Source organism: Rhinatrema bivittatum, chromosome 9 (genome assembly GCF_901001135.1).
Source record: "Rhinatrema bivittatum chromosome 9, aRhiBiv1.1, whole genome shotgun sequence".
Lineage (NCBI taxonomy): Eukaryota > Metazoa > Chordata > Amphibia > Gymnophiona > Rhinatrematidae > Rhinatrema > Rhinatrema bivittatum.
In genome coordinates this window covers 177,411,434-177,432,809 of record NC_042623.1, presented here as the reverse complement: position 1 = coordinate 177,432,809, position 21,376 = coordinate 177,411,434, and the positions used below count along the sequence as shown (strand labels likewise).

Here is a 21,376-nt window from a genome sequence, read left to right as displayed (position 1 = left end):
GAGACAAGGTTTAGTTAAGCACAAAATACCTCTGACTCAATCTCCCTTCTGCAAGATTTGCTCCTCACTTTGTGGGCCCTTTCGCCATCCTTCAGCGATTAGGAAATTTAACTTACAGTCTCAAACTGCCTCCATCAATGAAGATACACAGTGCATTTCATGTATCTCTACTAAAGCCAGTGATACTCTCCGAGTTCTCCAGAAAAGAACCAGAGCCTATCAGCCTGGACACAGAAGATGTCATTGAATGTGCCATAGATGACATCCTTGATGTACGTAAAAGAAGCAAGACATGGGAGTACCTCATCTCTTGGGAGATGAGGAAAACTCCTGGGAACCACTGGCCAATATTACAGACAAGGAGATGCTATGCCAATTCCACTTGGCACACCCAGGCAAGCCCAGACCACCTGGAAGAGGTCTTGGAGAGGGCCCTTCAAAGGGGGGTACTGTTGCATCTGTCAGTCGCAGATGGCTGCGACTGTTCTGCCTTACCTCTTTTTTGCCCCTTTCTCTCTCTTTGGGCAAGATGGCTGTCTCCGGTGCTGAGTGCCTTGGCGTTTTCAGACCAGCATGAGTGACCCCACCCGCCATGCTCACTCCTGTGGCTTCCTAGGGTGCGAGCGCGCACATCTCAGATGCTCAAATACACGTCATGGCGGGAACCTCGGGGACGGCCCCACTGCATGACGTCAGTACCTCCGGATATATCTAGCCTCCGCTTCTGCTACCAATTTGAGTTAGCAAAGACTTCGCTTCACTACTCTGCCTACTCTAAGCTGTATGCTTAGATGCCACTTTCACGCTAAGGGCCTCGCACCAGCAGAAGCTCTAGACACCCGCTCCTTGGGGGTCTCTCCCTTCCAACTTCCCTTCGGGGTCCTCACTAACCAAGACAACTGCTCCTTGGAGGTCTTTTCTCTCTCTTCATTTCCAGGATATTGGACCATTGGGTACTTACTCCTCGAGGGTCTATCTACTTCATATCCTGCACCACGGACCTTCGGTCCCACCACTCTACCATCAGGAAGATGCTTTCACTCTGTGAGTATCTCTACGATCCAGCGCTCCAACTCCACCCACCAGCCGAGGCATAACCCGCACTGCGGGGTCATGCCTTTCATGAACATCTGGGTGAGACTATACTTCTGAGCCTGTTGAGCATATTGGCACCTCGTGGATCAGTGCCTTACCTTCCTGCTTCACCATCTATTTGCAGTAGTACAATAAAGATTCTATCCATTCTGTGTCTGCTATCTGTGTCAGCCTATCGCAGTGGTTCCCCACGGGGATCCCCCCCCTGGGCGGAGTCATCCCCATTGTGATTAAGGGTCCACAATGCCTCACAACAATCTCATATCAGTGGCCCAGACCCCCCAGACTAAGTTCTGGCCAAAATAATAAGGATTTCCCTCCTATTTCAGATTTCTGTTTTGATGATACATCCACAAAAACTCTTCTTTATGCCGTAAATTTAGTAGTTTGACGATGACAGATCTCAATCTGTTTTGGAATGGAGCCCGCACTCTCATCTGATGCATATGCTCAGTACGTACGTAGGATGCCATGCATGTCAGACAGGCCTAAGGTCTTCACTAGCCAGGCCTCCAGTACATCCGGCAAGACTCATTCTGTAATCGTCTCCAGGAGATCTATCAAGCAAGGGCTGGTTCTGTGTGACCTATTTTCAAGATCTTCCATCTTTGCTTTCATTTTTATATTCCCACTTTTAATAATGCTATCCACCTCCAGAGTGTGCACATAGTTATCGGCATTAGATACATGGATCTCTACTTCTTGCAAGCATTTAGTAGTGTCAGCCAACAAGGATTGCATTTCATCAAATTTACTGTAAACCTTCTCAAATTTGACTTCCAAAGCAGCTACCACCTCAAGCGCCACAATGTTCCACCCATTGGATGCTGAGCTAGGGGACAAGGAGTTGTGACAACGTTGGCCATTTTACCTGCCACAGGCTGCACCTTATCCTTTTCCTTTCTAACAATCCTGGTAGTCGTCTGTACTTCAGACAAACCATAAGTTAGGCAATCAGGGCTATGCTCACACCTAACAAACGCCAAAGTCCAGAAAGGATAACAAAAAGTAAGTTTTACTGCTAAAATAAGGAGTGAGGCTCTGGAGCAGTTGTGGATTAAGGCCCCACCTCTCTCATCACACTACATGACCTCCCATTTCTGCTTTATTAAGTGTCACCCTCAAGGAATTTTGAAATGCATAATCCTGTGGGTTTCAATAAGGACACAAAGGGGCCCTTATTCAAATAACTTTGTCCAGCTAAGTGTAGAATTAGCTGGACAAATCCCACAATTATGTGAAAAATTTCCCAGCACTCAACACCTCTGTATCATCAGCTAAGGACTTAGCCAGATTAAACCTATATGGATAAATCAGTATTCTGCAGGTGTTTTATGGCAGAGTTAAATTAGTTGGATTATCCAGTTATTCCAACTAATTTATGCAGCAAACTTTAGTCATGTAGAGATTAGTCCTAACGTTAGCCAGGTAAAATCCTAATTAGCTGGATAAAGTTATCAGGCTATATTCAGCAGGGGTATCACAAGGCAGGACTGAGGTGCACAGAAAGTATTGTGTGTTCTGGTCTTAGTACTGGAACAGCAGGAGGTGCTGTGGGTCAGGATTGAGGTGCATTAGTAGATGTATGTGACAATATGCTTGAAATTCTGGCCTAATAAAGCCACTAAAATGTTTCAAATAACCACACCTGTTTAACCAGGCTTCTAATTTATTGTACACATGTACTGCAATGGCCTCAAAAGATGAATCTATATGGATAATTTGTGGAGAAAAGGGGATTTGATTTTGCTTATTTAATTTGGCTACAGAAAGGTATACGCAAACTTTTTATAAGGTAGCATCCATGGCTTTTCTTCTGACGGTAATCCTGAGCCTGCCCGTACTTAGATCTATCTTATTTATCTATTTATGGTAACTTTTGAATAAGTATAAATCATACCAAGCCAAAAAGAAAAAAAATTGCAAAATAAATGTAATGGGTCTCCCATGAAGTCCTTTTTGCCACTAAGAAAACCTTGGAGAGGATTCTGGGTGGGGAAGACCTCTTGACCTACATTTGGGTGATGGTTGTGTAACGAAGGGTTGTTTTCATACAATAGGAACAGGGGTGGCCAAATCCAATCCTCGAGAGCCACAACAAGTCAGGTTTTCAGGATATCCATAATGAATATGTATGAGAGAGATTTGCATACAGTGGTGGCAGTACATGCAAATCTATCTCATACATATTCATTGTCGATATCCTGAAAGCCTTGCCTGGTTGGGGCCTTTGAGGACCGGAGTTGGCCACTTCTATTATAGGAGAACAGAATCTGTCAGCTATTGGTCAGTGGACAGAACAGAAAGGTAGTATTTTGAATGGCAACTAGATAGCATTGTTTCTGGAAAAATCACCCGATGCATTTGGACTCAGTAACATATGGAAAGAGTAGTTAGTGGACCTTAATGGGATATGTTCTCCATTTAGAAGGATGAGAAGTTCTCTAGAGGGAGTGTTCCTCCAGTATAAAGTGCTGGGTTTAGTATTTAGTGGGAGGAGTTGGTGGGAACCCATCTAGGGAGTGGGTTTGCCTGGGGTGGCCTCTCCTGTTGTGGACTGTTTTGACTTGGGAAACCTCCTTTGCCTGTTTAGATTTCCTATTGTGGATGTTTATGATATCACCTTTCTTGTTTGCTACTAAGAAAAGGGACAATTAGTTTCTGAAGTGGGAGGAAATTGTTTTCATTGTGTGTACCTTAAGCTATTGGAGTGAAGAGTGAGGAGGATTTTGTAGGCAGTTCTCCTCACCAAGGGAAAGATGTATATTTATTTATCTATTTAGGCAATTTTATATACCGACGTTCATACTGATTTCATGTCAGTTTACAATGCAATGAAATTAAACATAAATATAGCATGTGATATCATAATTCTTAAAACCAATTTAAAACAAGATAAGATAGACAATCAATTAAATATATAAAAATGAAATAAATGATACTTTAAAATCCAATAAAACAAATTACGGATAAGAGACTGATAGTTAAAATAACCACTAATTAAATTTAACTAAAACCACACCAGACTAGATTTAAGGTAAAAATTAATAATGAATGAGGAGCTGGTGCATTACTATTTCCTGTAATTTTATAACTATTGAAGCCTAGCGGTGGAAGCCTATGTAGACTGATCAAATCAGTGTCTTTCAGTTCTATGTTATACACTGATTGTTGGTGGTAACACCAGAAAATAAAAGAATCGTTTAGAATATATTTAAGGATCGAGTCTCTGTTTTTTGGTTATTGTGAGGTTTGGGACAGTCAGAGGGGCTCATTGAAAGATTCTTCTAAAACTGAGATCTTTGTCCAGCTTAGGGCATTCTACACCCTTCGTGCCTCTTAAACTAGGTCCACTACACCATCGGCTTGACCCAATTACTTGGTTCACTCAGGTACTAGACCCTCTCACATCTTATGTACCCTATCCAGCTGGGCTTACTTATAAGCTTAAGTAATAACACATTATTAAAACCTAATCACAATACAATCTTATAAAACCTTGTTAAAATTATCATCTTCAACTTCCTGATCACCACTCTCTATTACAGCTGTCTTCATATATTCCACCCTATGGGTAACAGCCCACCCCCCAATATCAGACCAAGCTAATTAAATCTCCTTTTTTGTCAAATAACTTCTTATTAACCAACCCCTACTAACAAATTCACTGCAACCACTTTTCTCTCCTCTGGGAAGGCCTGACAGAAGAACCATGCATTTCTCTACTTCCTAAACTGCAAATAGTTGTTCTAAAGTCAGAGTACATCAGGCAAGCTGTTCTACACCTGAGAAGCAATTAGAGAAAGCTTTTCTCTATGTTCTTTCCAAATTTGCATCCACTATCTCTGGAGCTATCAGGAGCTCCTTTTGGACCAATCTTCTTGGAACGGGCATTTGATTAAAATGCTCTTGCCGTATGAGTTCTTACCTGTGAAGCAAAGGCATCCAATTTCTGAAACTGTTTCAGGTCTAATGCCATAGATTTCAAGTTTGATTTGTCCCATGGATATACTGAAAATAAACAGAGCAAGGTCATAATCCAGGGTAAGCATCCTGCTATAATTTCAGGCAAGTCCTCTACTGACATTGAAATCATTGCTCATTTTATTATATATAGTAAGTGATCTCAGTGACAAAGTAATGAGGGCTTCTGTGACAAGTGTCATGCCACAGCTGGGAGAGTCAATGTTTTAAGCCTTGTATTGTCAGGCGAATTTAAAAGCAAGAGAGATGCTGTGCCATGTGAATGCCATGTTCAATGACATATAGCACCATAATGTGGGAATCTCCTTGTTGCTTACCTTACAGTGCTAGGGGAATTCAATGTTAAGTGATGTGGATAGTCAAGGGGATTCTAGGTAGCATGACACAGGAATTTCATGTTAAGTAATACAAAGCATTATGGAGATTCCATGTTTAGTGATGCTCGCGGGGTCCTCGGATAGCAAAGATAAATAATGAGGGATGAAGGAAGAGGCAAAGTGGGAGAAAAATACATACAATGAAATCAGAGAGAGGGAAAAGGATAGTAGAGGTAGAAAATGGAAATGATAGGAACAATTAAACTAGACAGACTAGAAACGGGTATTTGGAAAGGTAAAAGCCCAAAGCAAAATATAATAAAATGGACAGACAGACAACAAAGGAGACAGAGGTAGAGAAAAAAAAAATCAGGTAGTATCGAAAAATGTTTGTGTAATCCTATAGGTTTGATAACATTGAACTACCGATTCACAGACGTCTTATGTATCCATCACTGCCATGCAAACCCTTCGGAGTAAGCGATTCCCTGCCACAGAAGAATGCCGGGCTCCATACCACTCATTCTGCACCTCATGCTCAAGATTGCTGGAGTGTTACTTCCACATTCCACTGGCACCTGCCACTTCTCACCGATAATTTGCCAGAAAGGATTCAAAAACTCTTGGCTTTGTGCACACTGCCATGAGCCCACTCTGCTGACTAGGTGTAAAGTGAGGGTACGAGTGCTAGAACCTATGCAACTAAAAGGGATGCTTCTTTAGCTAAAAGGCAGAATTAGTGCTTTGGTCATCAGACTTTGTCAGTTCTAATTTTGACCAGGTTATATTCCTGTCCCTAAAATATGAATATGATTAAAAGAAAGCATAGTGTACAAAATATAGCAATGTCCCTAATTTTCCATCCCATGCCAAAGTCATGGTTTTAGAGTTTAATCATAATTAGCACAACAGAAAGTATTTAACTCTCTTTATTCAATTATATGAACATAAGAACATAAGAAATTGCCATGCTGGGTCAGACCAAGGGTCCATCAAGCCCAGCATCCTGTTTCCAAAAGAGGCCAAACCAGGCCACAAGAATCTGGCAATTACCCAAACACCAAGAAGATCCCATGCTACTGATGCAATTAATAGCAGTGGCTATTCCCTAAGGGGCAGATTTTAAATACTTGCGCGAGCTCGTACTTTTGTTTGCGCAGCAGGCGTGAACAAAAGTACGCTGGATTTTATAAGATACGCGCGTATCTTATAAAATCCGGGGTCAGCGCGAGCAAGGGGGTGCATATTTGTGCAACCTGCGTGCGCCGAGCCCAGCACGCGCTGCCTGTTCCCTCCGAGGCCGCTCCGATTTCGGAGCGGCCTCGGAGGGAACTTTCCTTCGCCCTTCCCCCACCTTCCCCTCCCTTCCCCTACCTAACCCACCCCCCCCGGCCCTATCTAACCCCCCCCTTACCATTGTCGGCAAAGTTACTCCTGCTTTCAGCAGGCGTAACTTTGCGCACGTCGGCCGGCTGCCCCGCTCCGTAGTCCGGTCCCGGGGGCTGTTCCGGAGGCCGCGGCCACGCCCCGGAACGCCCCTGGGCCGAAACCACGCCCACATCGCCGCCCCCGAAACGCTGCGCCCCGCCCCCTAAACGCCGCGTCATCCTGCCATGCCCCCCGCCACGCCCCCGCCAGGAAGCCCTGGGACTTACGCGCGTCCCGGGGCTCTGCGTGTGCCGGCGGCCTATGCAAAATAGGCGCGCCGGCGCGCAGGGGTTTTAAAATCTGCCCCTAAGTAAATTTGATTAATAGTCGTTAATGGACTTCTCCTCCAAGAACTTATCCAAACCTTTTTTGAACCCAGCTACACTAACTGCACTAACCACATCCTCTGGCAAAAAATTCCAGAGCTTTATTGTGCATTGAGTGAAAAATAATTTTCTCCGATTAGTCTTAAATGTGCTACTTGCTAACTTCATGGAATGCCCCCTAGTCCTACTATTATTTGAAAGTGTAAATAACCGATTCAAATCTACCCGTTCAAGCCCTCTCATGATCTTAAAGACCTCTATCATATCCCCCCTTAGCCGTCTCTTCTCCAAGCTGAACAGCCCTAACCTCTTCAGCGTTTCCTCATAGGGGAGCTGTTCCATCCCATTTATCTTTTTGGTTGCCCTTCTCTGTACCTGTATCTTAGTTACAATAATAAAATGAAACAATGAGAGATTACAATCATTGAAAAGGAAAATATATCTCTAAGGAGGAAAAAAACAAAAACCTTCTCACCTCTTCAAATCCACAGATTGCGAGGAAATCCAAGACTCAGATTACCAGAAAATTGACACAAGAAACAATAATCCAAACAGCAAAAGTATTTAACCTGCCATAAACTCCTCCAGTAGTCTTTGTAATGGTTTCTGTGAGACAGAACTGATACAGTGCTTAACTTACCTATTTCGAAGGTCTGCTGAATATTTTAAACATGATTCTGAGTTTGAAAAGGTTGGCCTTGGGTGGCTGAATAACATCAAATAGGCTTATAATTAAGACACTTTTAATTAAATCTGTGTATATGCTGGGAAGGGGGGGGGGGGTAGTGTAGTGGTACCTGCTTAAAGTTAAGAAGGAAAAATGGAATACTGGGGTCTATGAGCAGAAGGCAATGGATGGGTTTGATCTGTGTTTTATGTTGGTCATTGCTATGACATTCTAGACAGTTTGTTGGTTTTATGTGACTTTATGTTGATTTAATGCAATGCAACCCACTCTAAGCAGGTTATTTGAATGAAGCAGGATATACATCCCAAAAAGTAAAATAAAACAAATTTGGGGCTGGGCAGCCTCTGAGTTGCAGAATGAATTAATGACCTCATTACAATATGCATCATTCAATGATGGTGGAGGAAGTGTATGAAGCATGTTCTTGGAATGACATCTGTGCAAATGAAGGATAAGAAGCCAAAATTGCTTGTGCACCCATCAATTGCAACCCTTTTCATTTGCATACTTTCTCCAAAATGTATTTGGTCTGGTTCTATAAGATATAGTTGGGGACAAAGGCAGCAATAAGGCACATTAAAAAAACATTAATCTTGGGGGACAAAAAGCACCCTGGCAATGCCATAAGAAGTTTGAAAGTATGAAAAAAAGCTGTTATATAAGGTCAGCCTGGGTCAAAATGTCCAGAAACAGTTGTTCCCATCTTAGCAATCATAATAATAATAGTAACAATAATTTATTTCATGTGTTCTCCCTATCCACCTGTAAATGCTCAGGGGTAGATTTTAAAAAATAGCGCGATCACGTACTTTTGTTGGCGCACCAGGCGCAAACAAAAGTACGCTGGATTTTATAAGATACGCGCGTAGCCGCGTGTATCTTATAAAATCCGGGATCGGCGCGCGGAAGGCTGTCGATTTTGGGCAGCCTGCGCGCGCCGAGCTGCGCAGCCTGCCTCCGTTCCCTCCGAGGCCGCTCCGATTTCGGAGCGGCCTCGGAGGGAACTTTCTTTCGCCCTCCCCTCACCTTCCCCTCCCTTCCCCTACCTAACCCACCCCCCCGGCCCTATCTAAACCTCCCCCCCCACCTTTATCCATGGATTTACGCCTCCCGGAGGCAGACGTAAATCCGCGCGCGTCAGTGGGCTGCTGGCGCGCCAAGACCCGACCTGGGGGCTGTTCTGGAGGGCGCGGCCACACCCCGGGCCGAAACCACGCCCCCGGGCCCGCCCCCAAATGCCTAGCCATGCCCCCGAAACGCCGCGTCATTTGGCGACGCCTCCGACACGCCCCCGACACACCCCCTTAAAAAAGCCCCGGGACTTACGCGTGTCCCGGGGCTCTGCGTGCGCCGGCGGCCTATGCAAAATAGGCACGCCGGCGTGCGAGGGCCCCGCTCACGTAAATCCAGCCAGATTTACGCGAGCAGGGCATTTAAAATCTGCCCGTCAGTGTATAAGCACAAGAGAAGGACGGAGTGAAAAGCACACACATATAGGTAAATCGCAACAGAACAATCTGTGGCACAAATTATACTGAACAATAACAGTTCATCACCAAAGATTTTTTTATTTTACATATGCACACAGTCACTGTGCACGAAATAGATTAAATGACATAGTAAACCTTAAAGTATAACTGGGGGACCCCATCTATCACATACAAAGGTTCCATCTCTATATCAGTTATTCTGCAGGATCCATGCAGAAAATTCTCAGCAGTCATATAATATAGAAGGCATGGTCTTCTTAGATGCCACTCCCATTTGGGTCACATGAGCTTGTTCATCAGAATCATCTCCCAGAGGGACACTGTTAGCCATGGGCATGCAGGGCTTATACCCCAAATCCTACTGGCCGATACCTCAAATCTCAAACAGTTGTTCTGATCACTTCTTTGTAGGGAACAGCTGGGTCCTGTGCTCTAGTCTCATTCCCTCCCACCCTGTCCCCTTGTTTCAATAGGAGGGGATCAGTTGGACCAGATACGGAGACAGCCATTGCCTGTGATCCCAGGACTCAGAATTCATTCTGCGAGCAGTGGGGAAGGAAGAAAAAGGCAATCAAGAGCAAAATCAGGGAGCTGTGATTGATTGGGAGGAAGAAGAGATACATGCTGAAAGGGAGTGAAGTTAAGAAGGGGTGAATGCTAATGGTATGAGAGGGGGTGGTGGGAGAGGATAAATGTTGGGGGAAGGTGAGGATGGGCTAAATGCTGGGAGAGGGGCTTAATGTTGAGAGAGGTGAGGAGGAGATTGAATGCTGGGGGAGCAGGAAAAGAGAAGATAAATGCAGTTTCCTCTCCCATCTCCCTGGAATCAGCACTGCAAACTAGGGCTGTCTGAGGTGATCAGAGAACCATGGGATAGGGTGCATGAAAATCTTGTGGGAGAGGGGACATTGTGAGGGAGTGCAGGGGTACAATACATGGAGAAGGGGTACAAAAGAGCTCGTGGCAATAGGGTGGCAAATAGAGCCAGAAGGGGAGTGTCTGTGTGAGAGAGAGAGAGCCAGAGAAGGTGATGAGGGGATGTGTGATAGAAGTGGGGGGAGGAGAGAGAGAGCCAGAGTTGTGCTGCCTTCCAGAAAAAGGTGGGCAACTTAGGGGGGTCCCCCTCGGCTACCAGTGCAGTCTCTCACTCTTGTACCACACCATCTCCCTCTGGGTAGTGCTGTTCGCAATTTGAAGACATCACCGAACACCACTGGGGCATGAGTGAATCAGTGCTGGACATGGTTCTTGGACCTGGTGGCACCCATGGCATTCAGCCCTCCCAATGTGGACTCTTCTCTCAGTTGAGAGCCATATCCAGTCCTTAAGCATGTAGGTCATTCTGGCATCATGCAGAACAATCACCAGTTGGAATTTTGCAGTTGTTCTCCTGATCATGTGACTACCCCCCACTTCCCCCACTCTCTCCACACCACTTCAAAGATGGATCCTACATTTGGTGCTGATCCCCTCTGCCTTTTGTGAAATCCTCCTCAATATTGACTCAGGGTCATCAGCAGGGATGTGACTTCAGTCGCTATGAGTGGAATCCCACCTCTTCAGGGCCATGCATGCTCTTTGGCTAGGTGGTTCTCCTTCCAAACTGCCAGCAGGAAAGGTAGCCATCTTTGAAAAAACCCAGCAAATCCAAAAAAGGTACATTTCAGCTGCTTCTTGGTCAAAAACAATGCAGTTTTCACTGAAATTGGAAAAAGCTGAAGGAGCACTTCTCCCAGTAACAGTCCCCAATTCGTGTGTCATTTTGAAACCACTCCTCAGCCAGGGGTCACTTTTCCAGCCTGGACAGTACTGAATTCCCTCAACCGGGGTTGGGCGAGTAGGGACTTTGGATCCTGTGGAAGGGGGACAGGATCTCCTGCATGGCCAAACTGGGAAAAGACTACCTCAAAAAATATACAGAATGTTGGTTCTCCAAACAGAAAACAATTTACTTAGAAAAGATTAACTAGGTTTCAGTCAGAATCAAGGAGAATCCACAGCAAAAAAAAACAACAAAAAATTCAGCAGTTACAAAAACAAGTTCAAGACAAAGTCAGCAATTCTATTCTCCAAAATCTTTCAGTCACTTCCACAATGCATAGTTCTCATGCAAAATAAGTCTTTTTACCTCAGCAATTTATCCAAGTACTCACACTTCAAGAAGTTTCCCAAGACCAACCTCCCCATTTTCTGTCGGTGGATTGGTGTTCCTTCTTCTCCTCCCCGTAGAAAATTTTCCTTGTCTTCCACTGAGTCCAAAATATGGAAATCAAGGCCAGGCCACAGCACTTAGTCCCACCCTATCTCCCAGCACAACACTACAGTTTATTCAACTTCAAGATTCTTCACCAAACTCAGGTTTTATACTGCCCAGGGTGTACATTCCCTCTGGGGGAAGACCCACCCTGTCACTCAGCTAAAATAGCAAAACCACACCCTCAATATACAATAAAGTGAGTGATGAGGAGTCTTTACACGGTCCTCCATTTCAATGCCAGAAATATTAAGTCACTTAATGCTGATTATTGGGAGTTTCACTTATAAAGTTCTTCATTAGTGAGTCCCCTGACACGATTCGTGTTTTGCTGGAGGGCTGTATCAGGAGGGACATCAAAAGGAATACATCCTTTATACTGAAATTACAGAAAGAGGCTATCAGGTACGAGAAGTGGAACAACAACAAGACAGTAATGTCATACAAACTCAAAAATCTTAAAAAATATATGCAACAGAGAGGCACAAATCTTAGCACAGGTTATCAGAATAAGCAAATCAAAAGTAAAAAAAAACAAACCAAAACAAAATATACTGTAATATAACTACTTCAAATATAACACAATCCTGTAGCAGAATGACATGAAACTGTCCCAGGTCTCAAGAAAGTGAAGATCAAAATAAAAAGACTGTGCCAAATATTCAGTACCCAAGGGTGACAGATGTCTCCTAATTCATAATGGCCAAACAAAAACCATGGGAGGTGACTAAATGTAACCAATCAAAAGAAGGTAGCTCACAAAAGCATGAATGAAAGCTGGATCTACCAAGGAAATTCAGGAATAAATGAATGAATGAACTCCAGGAATAAAAGTCCCCATTCACCAAGAGAGAAGAGGACATGAATAGTAGTGTCAGCCCCAGGAATGATAAGGAAAGATCGAAGTCAAAATGAAATCAAAAGAAGCTGCCCCATTCTATCTCCCAATTTAAGCTGCTGGGAGACAAAGATTGGAGTTCATAAAGCCATCTCTGTTCCTGGCAGATTAAATATTCAGAAACGTCCCCCCTTCCCCCTCCCCCACTGGATTGGCAGCCAATTTTTATCATAAAAAATTTCAAATCAGCAAAACAATGAGAGGTTTCCAACCAATGCAAAATCAAGAGTGCTTCTTGTCTAGAAAGCCAAAGGCATGAGCGATGTTCAAGAATCCTAATTTTGAGAACACGAGTTGTCTTGCCTATGTACAGTAAGGGACGGGGCAAAGAATGACATATACAACTCCCATAGAGAAACAGGTAGAAGAATATCTTAACGGGTATACTTTACTAGTAACTGGATGTCTGAAAACAGATAAAGAGAGCGATGATGAATAAGCTGCACAATGGCACACGGATAGTGTCCCATGTATACCGTATCAGAAGAAGTGATAGGTGTGTGTAAATCTGAAAAGATTAGGAGGTCTCTTACTGCGATGGAAGGCAAAATGGGGCAGCTGGTAAAAAATAGGGTCAGGAGCAAAAACTGACCGCACAGACCTTCCTCACCCTATCCGAAAAAGGACAAACACAATCATCTGGTCAGAAGGATCTGCAGACTTTGTGGAAACCAGATCTCTATTAATGTACAGAGCGCATTTAAACACCCGCTTCACAACTGGCGGAGGATATCCCCTGGCAATGAAATGGGACATCATGCCATTGATTTGTATAATGAAATCAGGCTGGGTAAAATGTAGGCGGCAAAGTCTAATGACCTGACCCACCAGAATATTCTCTCAGAGGGAACGAGGGTGGTGACTTTCAAAGAACAGGGGAGTATTCCTGTTGGTTGGCTTGTGAGAAAGGGTGGTATCAAAACTGTCCTCACCTACAGTGATAAGGAGACCAATCAAAAAACAAAGACTTGAATGTCTATCCCAGTGCAAAGGAAAAAAGCATCTATGTATATATTTTTAAAGATGTTTGAGTTTGTGTGTGCAAGAAAAAGTGTTATTACTGTCAAGAGGCCTGAAATCTTGGATAGAAATATGTGTTTGTATATGACATTTACGTCTTGTTATTGTCCCACTGTACTAGCCTTCTCTGTCTTGATAACTTCTTTTTGCAATTATAGTGTATTGGATGTATTCATTTTGATGTCCCTCCTAACTCAGTTTATAGATAAAATGTAGTTGGATAAGTGCCTGAGGTATTCAAAAGTCAGCATTTAGGTGGATAATTCATAAGTTATCTAGCTAAATACCTTTAAATATTGGCCTCATTACTTCTTATGAAGTCCAGAAGGAAGTTCTCTTTGGTACAATGCAAGTATTTTAAGAAGAATATTTGAGAGACTGAGATCATATCCAACATATCCTAGATGATAAGGTAGGTTCACTCCTGTCGCTCTCATGCTATGTGCCCCATTTGGAGGTGTTACGTTCATGAAATCAAGAAATACCTCCAGACAATTAAACCCAATTAAGCCTTGATAGGGTAGTAAATGAAATGTTCAAATACAGCAGTGTACAACTCCAGGAAACACCAGTAAAGCTATTGACCCTTTCCCTAAGACATATTCAGAGGGAATAATTATACCAATCTATAAATATGGGGATACCAGTAACCCAAATCATTATAGAGGGATCTGTGTCAACAGAAATATTAGTAAACTGTTCAGCAGTGTCAACAAATGAGTTCTACAATTCGTAATGAATAACAAAAGCTTGCACCGATGTCAGATTGGGTTCTTCTCAAAGCACTGAACCAAAGTGACCATATCTTAATTGCCTTGCAGACACTGATTAACAAAAGAAGCTTGTGAAGAAAAACCCTTCTGGGAAAATATTTGTATGTTTTATTGACTTTATAAACAATTTGATTCTGTCTGGCACCCTGGCCTCACCTTCTGATGCATTGGTTCCTTTCTTCTTTTGCTTTTGCTGCTGTCTGTGTTCACACCTTTGGCACTTGTCTCCCATGCCAAAGCATTAAATTATTTTATAGAAAAAAAGACCCCAGTATTAAGTGGTCTAGAATGCATTGGGATGGAAGTTAGAATAGAACACCAAAAGTGGACTCTAATCTCCGGTGGAAATGGAGTCAAGCTCACAAGTATGCAAAAGTCACAGAGTTGTAAGAATTTACCATGAAAGTCTTGGATGCTCGGCTGATGCTGAACTTGGTTATGTCCATTTACTTGAAGACCTAGAAAACAGTAAAATATTTTCATGAGGGTAATGAATAGGGTTCCCATCTGCCCCAGGTACCTACAGTATCTGAATGTAATCCACTTTGAAGTTTCACAAAAGGTGGAGTATAAATTTAAAATATATTATTACTATTAGATAAGGTTATTACTTGTCGCAGGTCAACCTTAACAAGCTGAGCCAGTCCTGGTTTTGCCTACTTTGTCTATAACTTGTAGTTCTAGTCTTCTTAGGAAAACTGGAACTACAAGCCCTTTAGTGCAAGGTGGCAAAATACAGACCTGGATCACTCATCATTCAGCCTGGATGCTCTAAGACAGTTCTCAACTCTGGTCCTCAAGGGCTGCAAAAGGGTCTGATTCAGAGTAACCAAACTATGGGATTAATTTTCAGAAGGTTTATGTATGGGGAAAAATGGCATATATGTGCCTATGCTTCGCATATGTGTAAATATCCAGTACCTGAATGTAATCTGTTTTGAAGTGCCTGGAAGGCAGAAAATAAATAAAATAAACATGCAGTTTTATAAAAGGTTGACATACACATTTTGCAAGCAAGCAAAATTACGCATGGAGAACAGCTCAAAGGACTAAGGTCTACAGCCAAAGTACATGCATGGCTCTGTGTAGGTGTGAGAATGAATGGATGTGTCAGTGTAGAAAGAGACTGGATGATGGGATTACATAGTTTACAGCAAGCATAATAATGAGATGCACACAATTTTCAGAAATATAAATTATTAAAATATAACTTTTAAAAACTATTTACAAGAAGAAGATCACATGGGTGCAGTGAATGAAGTCAGATGTGATTCACTTCGCTCTGAACCCCCATCCACTCAATCCGCCTCAATCCAGGGCTAATTTTGCTCAGAAACCAGCAACAAGCTGAGAGGAGTTGTCCTCAGCACAGATCTGAGAGCCATGATTGGCATGTGGGCTAGATTAGCCAAGAAAAATAAAGAACAGGCAAAGACAGGGGAAGAGAAAATAGCGGACAGTCGTCAGTCTCCGGAGTGCAGTTCTATGCATGCAACAGCGATAGTAGAGTTAAAAGCTGTAGCTATGAATGCCCTTGAGCTGGAGTTTTAAAATGTTGTGGATAAGACAGAGGAAGTAACTAAAAAGATGCAGCACACAAAACGAGGTTCATTGACTTAGAGCAATGGGTGTTAGATTATCAGGACTCTGTCTACAGTACTCGAGATGAACTAATCGAACTGAAAGCATTATTTATTTATTTAAGAACTTTTCTATACCGGTATTCGTGGGTACATCATATCGGTTTACAGGTAACTTAACGTATTATAGAGAACAAGGGTGGGGGAAACAAGGGAACGAACGTGGAACCAAAGAACAGGGAGGGGGGGAGAATAGGATAAAAGGAGTAACTAATAACAAGGGCCTGAATTTATCAAAATGCAGTAAGTACTGCATGCAATTGCAAAAGGGGCATGGTTTATGCAAAAATTCAGTTTATCACAATTTGTGCTAATTACCTATGTGAAGAGCTAAGTTAGTGCACATTATCAGAATTTGTGATATGTGTCAGACCTGTTGTATTTCCTGCATATGACCACTGGGTGGACCATTTTTGGTAGAGAGAGAGAGAGAGAGAGTGAGAGAGAGAGAGACTGGCCATAATGTCATCCCCATAGGTAGGTATTTGTATCCCTATGGTAGGCCCACCTAGTAACTCGAGGTGGGGTTTAGGTATGAGTATAGGGGGTTGGGGGCCACTTTGACATTCTACGTGACACATACGAACAGAACAGTGGTCTCTTGTGAAGATTTGATGACCTTCGGAGTGAGGAAACTCACTCCAAGATGAGATTTGGGCAATGTTCTCTCCACCTAGCTTGATGTTACCCAGGTAGAGAGTCCATCAAGCTAGGTTGAGATATACTGAAATATGAGAGTGGATTTACAGGATTAACACTGGATGATGTAATATAAGATGAATACAGTAATCTATACAAAATATGATGCATATAGTGAAATAATGGGGAGGAGGATCAGATGTAAGAGGGGGACAAAGGGAGAAGGGGGAGAGGAAGCTAGAAGAATAGAGGGAAGGAAAGTGGGGAAAACGTACCCTATTCAGGGTATGCCTGTTTGAAAAGCCATGTCTTAAACTTTTTCCTAGTACAAAAGCAAGACAAGCGACTTGAAGATCTAGAAAACAGATTTCGCTGCAATAACTTGCAATTTATCGGAATATCCAAATTAGTTGTTAAGGACCTGCCTCAGTTCTTGGAATCCTGCCTCATGCAGGAATTAGGCCTCTTGCCTGCACGTGGCCTGCTGTGCACTGAGCGTATGACTAGGAGCCTGGAAGGAGATGGCAGACAGGCTGAGAATGGTGATTGACAGAATCTTGGATTTTTCACATAAAGCGGAGATACTTCAGGTGTTGAGATCTGAGAAAAAAGTAAATTACAACAACAATAGTGTCCTGGTGTTTCAAGATTACTCCACTTGTCTTTCGGCGCAGAGGAGAGAATTTGCACTGGTTTGCTCATGCTCATGACTAAATGCACTGGGTATAAGATTTGTGTTAATGTATCCGTCAAAGCTCAGGGTCACCCTTACTGAGAGGATGAAATGGCTTCAATTGGTCAGAGAGGCTAAAAAAATAGGTGGAAAAACTGGCGGCTAAGAACAACATGGCCTCTGAATCAGCAGAGAGTGCACACTAATTTGGTGTCCACTTGCATGCAGTTGCCAGCTTCTTCAGGCATGGAAGTTTTCAGCACAGACTCACAGGACATGCAGCTGTTTGCAATTCTTGAGGATTCACTTTTTTTGTTTGAGGAAATTGATTCTTTATGTTTATCTGGGCTAATTACTATAATGAAAAGCCCAAGCAGTCAGTTTTTTTCTTTTCTTTTATCCAGAATTGCATGGGTAGCAGGCCAGTTCCTTTATCAATCCTTATGCTACTCACTAGCACAGACAAATGGCTGCTGTGTTCCTGGACCCCTCTGCCCCACCCCTTTTTGCAAGCCCCGGGACTTACACGCGTTGCTGGGCCTTTTGAAAATAGGCCCGGCAGGTGTAACCCCCTCTACGTGCGTAGGGCTTTGAAACTCTAGCCCAAAGAGAAGAGTAACCCAAATTATAGCTCCACAATGCAAGGTTCCACATTAGGAGTCACCACTCAGAAAAAGGATCTAGGTGTCATCGTGGATAATATGTTGAAATCTTCTGCTTAGTGTGCAGCAGCAGCAGCCAAGAAGGCAAATAGAATGCTAAGGATTATTAGGAAAGGAATGGAGAATAAATAGAGAATATCATAATGCCTCTGGTTGCTCCATCATGCGACCTTATCTTGAGTTTTGTGTGCAGTTCTAGTCACCACATCTCAAGAAAGATATAGCAGTATTAGAAAAGGTACAGAGAAGGGCGACCAAAATGATAAAGAGGATGGAGCAATTACTGTATGAAGAGAGGCTAAAGAGGTTAGGACTCTTCAGCTTGGAAAAGAGATGGCTGAGGGGAGATATGATAAAGGTCTATAAAATAATTATTTATTTTATTTATTTATTTGTTTTTCTATACCGATGTTCATCGGACATATCACACCGGTTTACAGTGTAACAGAGGGGTCTAACAACATAGACTTCTGATTTTACATTGGAACTTGGCGACATTATATTGAACTTTGTAACATTATGTAACATTATACATTGAACTTTATAACTTTTTACAATGAAATTTATAACTTTTTACAATTACTTTTATGACATTTAACGTTGCATCTTTGTAACCTAATAATTGGTCTGTGGGGAGTCATTATATATAATAGAGGAGGTAGACAGAAAACGTTGGAACTCTGTATCCAGTGTAATAAGAAAGCTTGAGTTGTTGGGGTTGACCGCAATATTTGATTATGCGATTCTGTGGGGGGTGTTGTGGGAAGGGGGGGGGAGAGAGGGGGGGTTATCTTTGTGCTGGTGGGGGGGGTATCTTTGTGTGGTGGGTGGAGGGTGGTTGTTCGATATGCTTTTTTGAAGAGCCATGTTTTAAGGTTCTTTTTAAATGATTGGGTTGTGGGGTTGAGTCTGTGTTGGGGTGGTAGGCTTTTCCAGAGAGTTGGACCTGCCACTGTTAGGGTTTGGTTCTTTGTTGAGGTTAGGTGGGCCGTTTTTGGTGATGGAGTTGGGATGAGTCCGGTATTGGTGGAGCAGAGTGCTCTCTGGGTGGTTTGAAAATGTAGGGCTGGGCTTAGCCAGTCAAATTTTTCAGTGAATAGTGATTTGTGTATGAGTGTTAGCACTTTGTATTGAATCCTGTTGGGATGGGCAGCCAGTGCAGCTTTTTGAGGATTGGTGTGATGTGTTCAGATCTTTTGGTGTTTGAGAGTGATCTTGCCACTGCATTTTGGAGGAGTTGTGGTGGCCTGAGAGAATTGGATGGGAGGCCCAGAAGAAGTGCATTACAATAGTCGAGTTTGGAGAATAGAAGTGATTGGAGAACTGTTCTGTAGTCTGGGGCAGGTTTGAATTTTTTGAGTATCTGCAGTTTGAAGAATCCATCTTTTATTATTAAGTTGATGTTTCTTCATGTTGAGTTCATTGTCAATGAGTACACCGAGATCTCTGGCTGAGGAGGTTATTCTAACTCGGTGGCAGGTGCTGAGTTGTTGTCTTTGAGAGTTGAGATGGTCTTGTTATTATTGTGAAGTATTTCGGTTTTGTTGTGGTTGAGGTTGCGAGACAGTTGAGATGGTAGTTGTGTTATCTTCGGAAGGTATTTGTCCCAGGTCTTTAGTGTGTTTGTGATAGTTTCTTTTATGGGAGTAGAATCTGAACATCATCAGCGTATAGGAAGAAGGTTAGATTTCATCTGGTTAGGAGTGTACGGGGGGGGGGGGGGGGGGGGGGGGGGGGCGAGGATGTAGATGTTGAAAAGGGTGGATGAGAGGGATGAGCCTTGAGTTACACCATGTGTGAGGGGAATTTGTTTGGATTCAGTGGTGTTAAGTCTCACTTTGTATGACCGGTTTGTCAGGTATGATTTGAACCATTTAAGTGTGGGGTTGGCTAGGCCGATGTCATTTAGTCTGTTTAGTAAGGTTTCATGGTTGACAGTGTCAAAGGCGGCAGAGATGTCGAGTAGGATGAGGAGGTAGGATTGTCTGTGATCAAGGCCTCTGAGGAGGTAGTCTGTGAGGGAGAGGAGGAGCGTTTCAGTGTTGAAGTATTTTCTGAAGCTGTGTTGGGAGTGGGATAGGATGTTGTGGTTTTCCAGGTGTGCTGAGAGTTGGCGGTTGATGATTTTTTCAAGGATCTTTGTGATGAAGGGGAGGTTGGAGATGGGTCGGTAATTTGATGGATCAGCTGCGTTGAATTGTGGCTTTTTGAGGATTGATTTGATGCAGGCACATTTGAGTCAGGGAAAGTGCTTTGTTCAAGTGATATATTAACTATGTCTGCTATGGGTCTGGCAATGGTGTTTGGGATTTGGTTTAGGAGTTTTATGGGGATGGGGTCGAGGGGGTGTGCAGCTGGGTTTAGTTTTTGAATTATTGATTCTACTTCGGAAGAGGCGACTGTTTCAAATTGGGTCCAAGATGGTATGGTGAGGTGTTCTGAGTTGGGTGCAGGCTGGTTGGTGTGTGGGTTGGCGATGATTATTTTAGTAATTTTATCTTTGAAGTAGTTGGCGAGTTCTTCACAATTTCTGGAGGAGTATTCTTGATGAGGTGTGTTAGGGTTCGGTTATATCAGATCTATCATGTAGGCAAATAAGGTTTTGGGGTTAAATTGGTGGTCATGGATCTTTTTGGCATAGTAATCTCTTTTGGCCTTCTCAATGTCTGTTCTGTAGATGTATAGCATGGTTCTATACCTATCTTTTAGTTGAGGGGATGGGTCTTTTCTCCATTTTCTTTCTGATTGTCTTAGAAGGTGCTTGATGTTCTTTAGTTCAGGTGTGTACCAGGGTATTTGGTGGTCTTGATTATTTTTTTGATAGTTGGGCATTTGATCTTTGCTACTTTTGTGTTGACGGCTATCCATGAGTTTGTGGCGGTGTTTGTGTCATTCCTGTCGAGGTCTTTTAGCTTGTTTGGTAGGATTTCGGTGAGTTCGTTGATTGGGCATGGTTTGATGAATTCGATGGATTTGTTGGTTCGGTTTGCTTCTATGGGTAGGTGAATCAGTTGTAGGTTGGTGTGGATGAGCTTGTGGTATGACTAGGGGATGGTTGAGGCTGATGGGGGGTGGGAGTGGTCTATGTGGTTGTTGATGAATATTAAGTCTAGGGTGTGTCCGGAGTTGTGGGTGGGGGTGTTGATTATTTGTTTGAAACCAATGGCTGTCATGGGAGTGGAGATTTGTCCGTGTGGAGGTTGAAGTCCCCTAGAATTATAGCTAATATAACCCCAATATTTAAAAAGGGCTCCAGGGGTGATCCGGGAAACTACAGACTGGTTAGCCTGACTTCAGTGCCAGGAAAAATAGTGGAAAGTGTTCTAAATATCAAAATCACAGAACATATAGAAAGACATGGTTTAATGGAACAAAGTCAGCATGGCTTTACCCAAGGCAAGTCTTGCCTCACAAATCTGCTTCACTTTTTTAAAGGAGTTAATAAACATGTGGATAAAGGTGAACCAGTAGATGTAGTGTACTTGGATT

At 43.0% G+C, this 21,376-nt stretch overlaps 1 protein-coding gene across 3 annotated transcripts in view; it reads right to left on the bottom strand.

Moving 5' to 3' along the window:
• Positions 1 to 21,376, bottom strand: part of LOC115099385 (kyphoscoliosis peptidase-like) — a 121,011-nt gene that overhangs the window by 78,521 nt on the left and 21,114 nt on the right. For 2 of the 3 annotated variants that reach the window (XM_029616992.1, XM_029616993.1), the window contains 2 exons: positions 14,672 to 14,731; positions 5,024 to 5,106 (listed from right to left, as the gene is read on the bottom strand). In XM_029616992.1, coding sequence (XP_029472852.1) covers positions 5,024 to 5,106; positions 14,672 to 14,731 — 143 coding nt within the window. Of the gene's footprint in view, positions 1 to 5,023; positions 5,107 to 11,481; positions 11,761 to 14,671; positions 14,732 to 21,376 lie in introns of those variants that run through there. The other variant, XM_029616994.1, reaches the window with a different exon arrangement.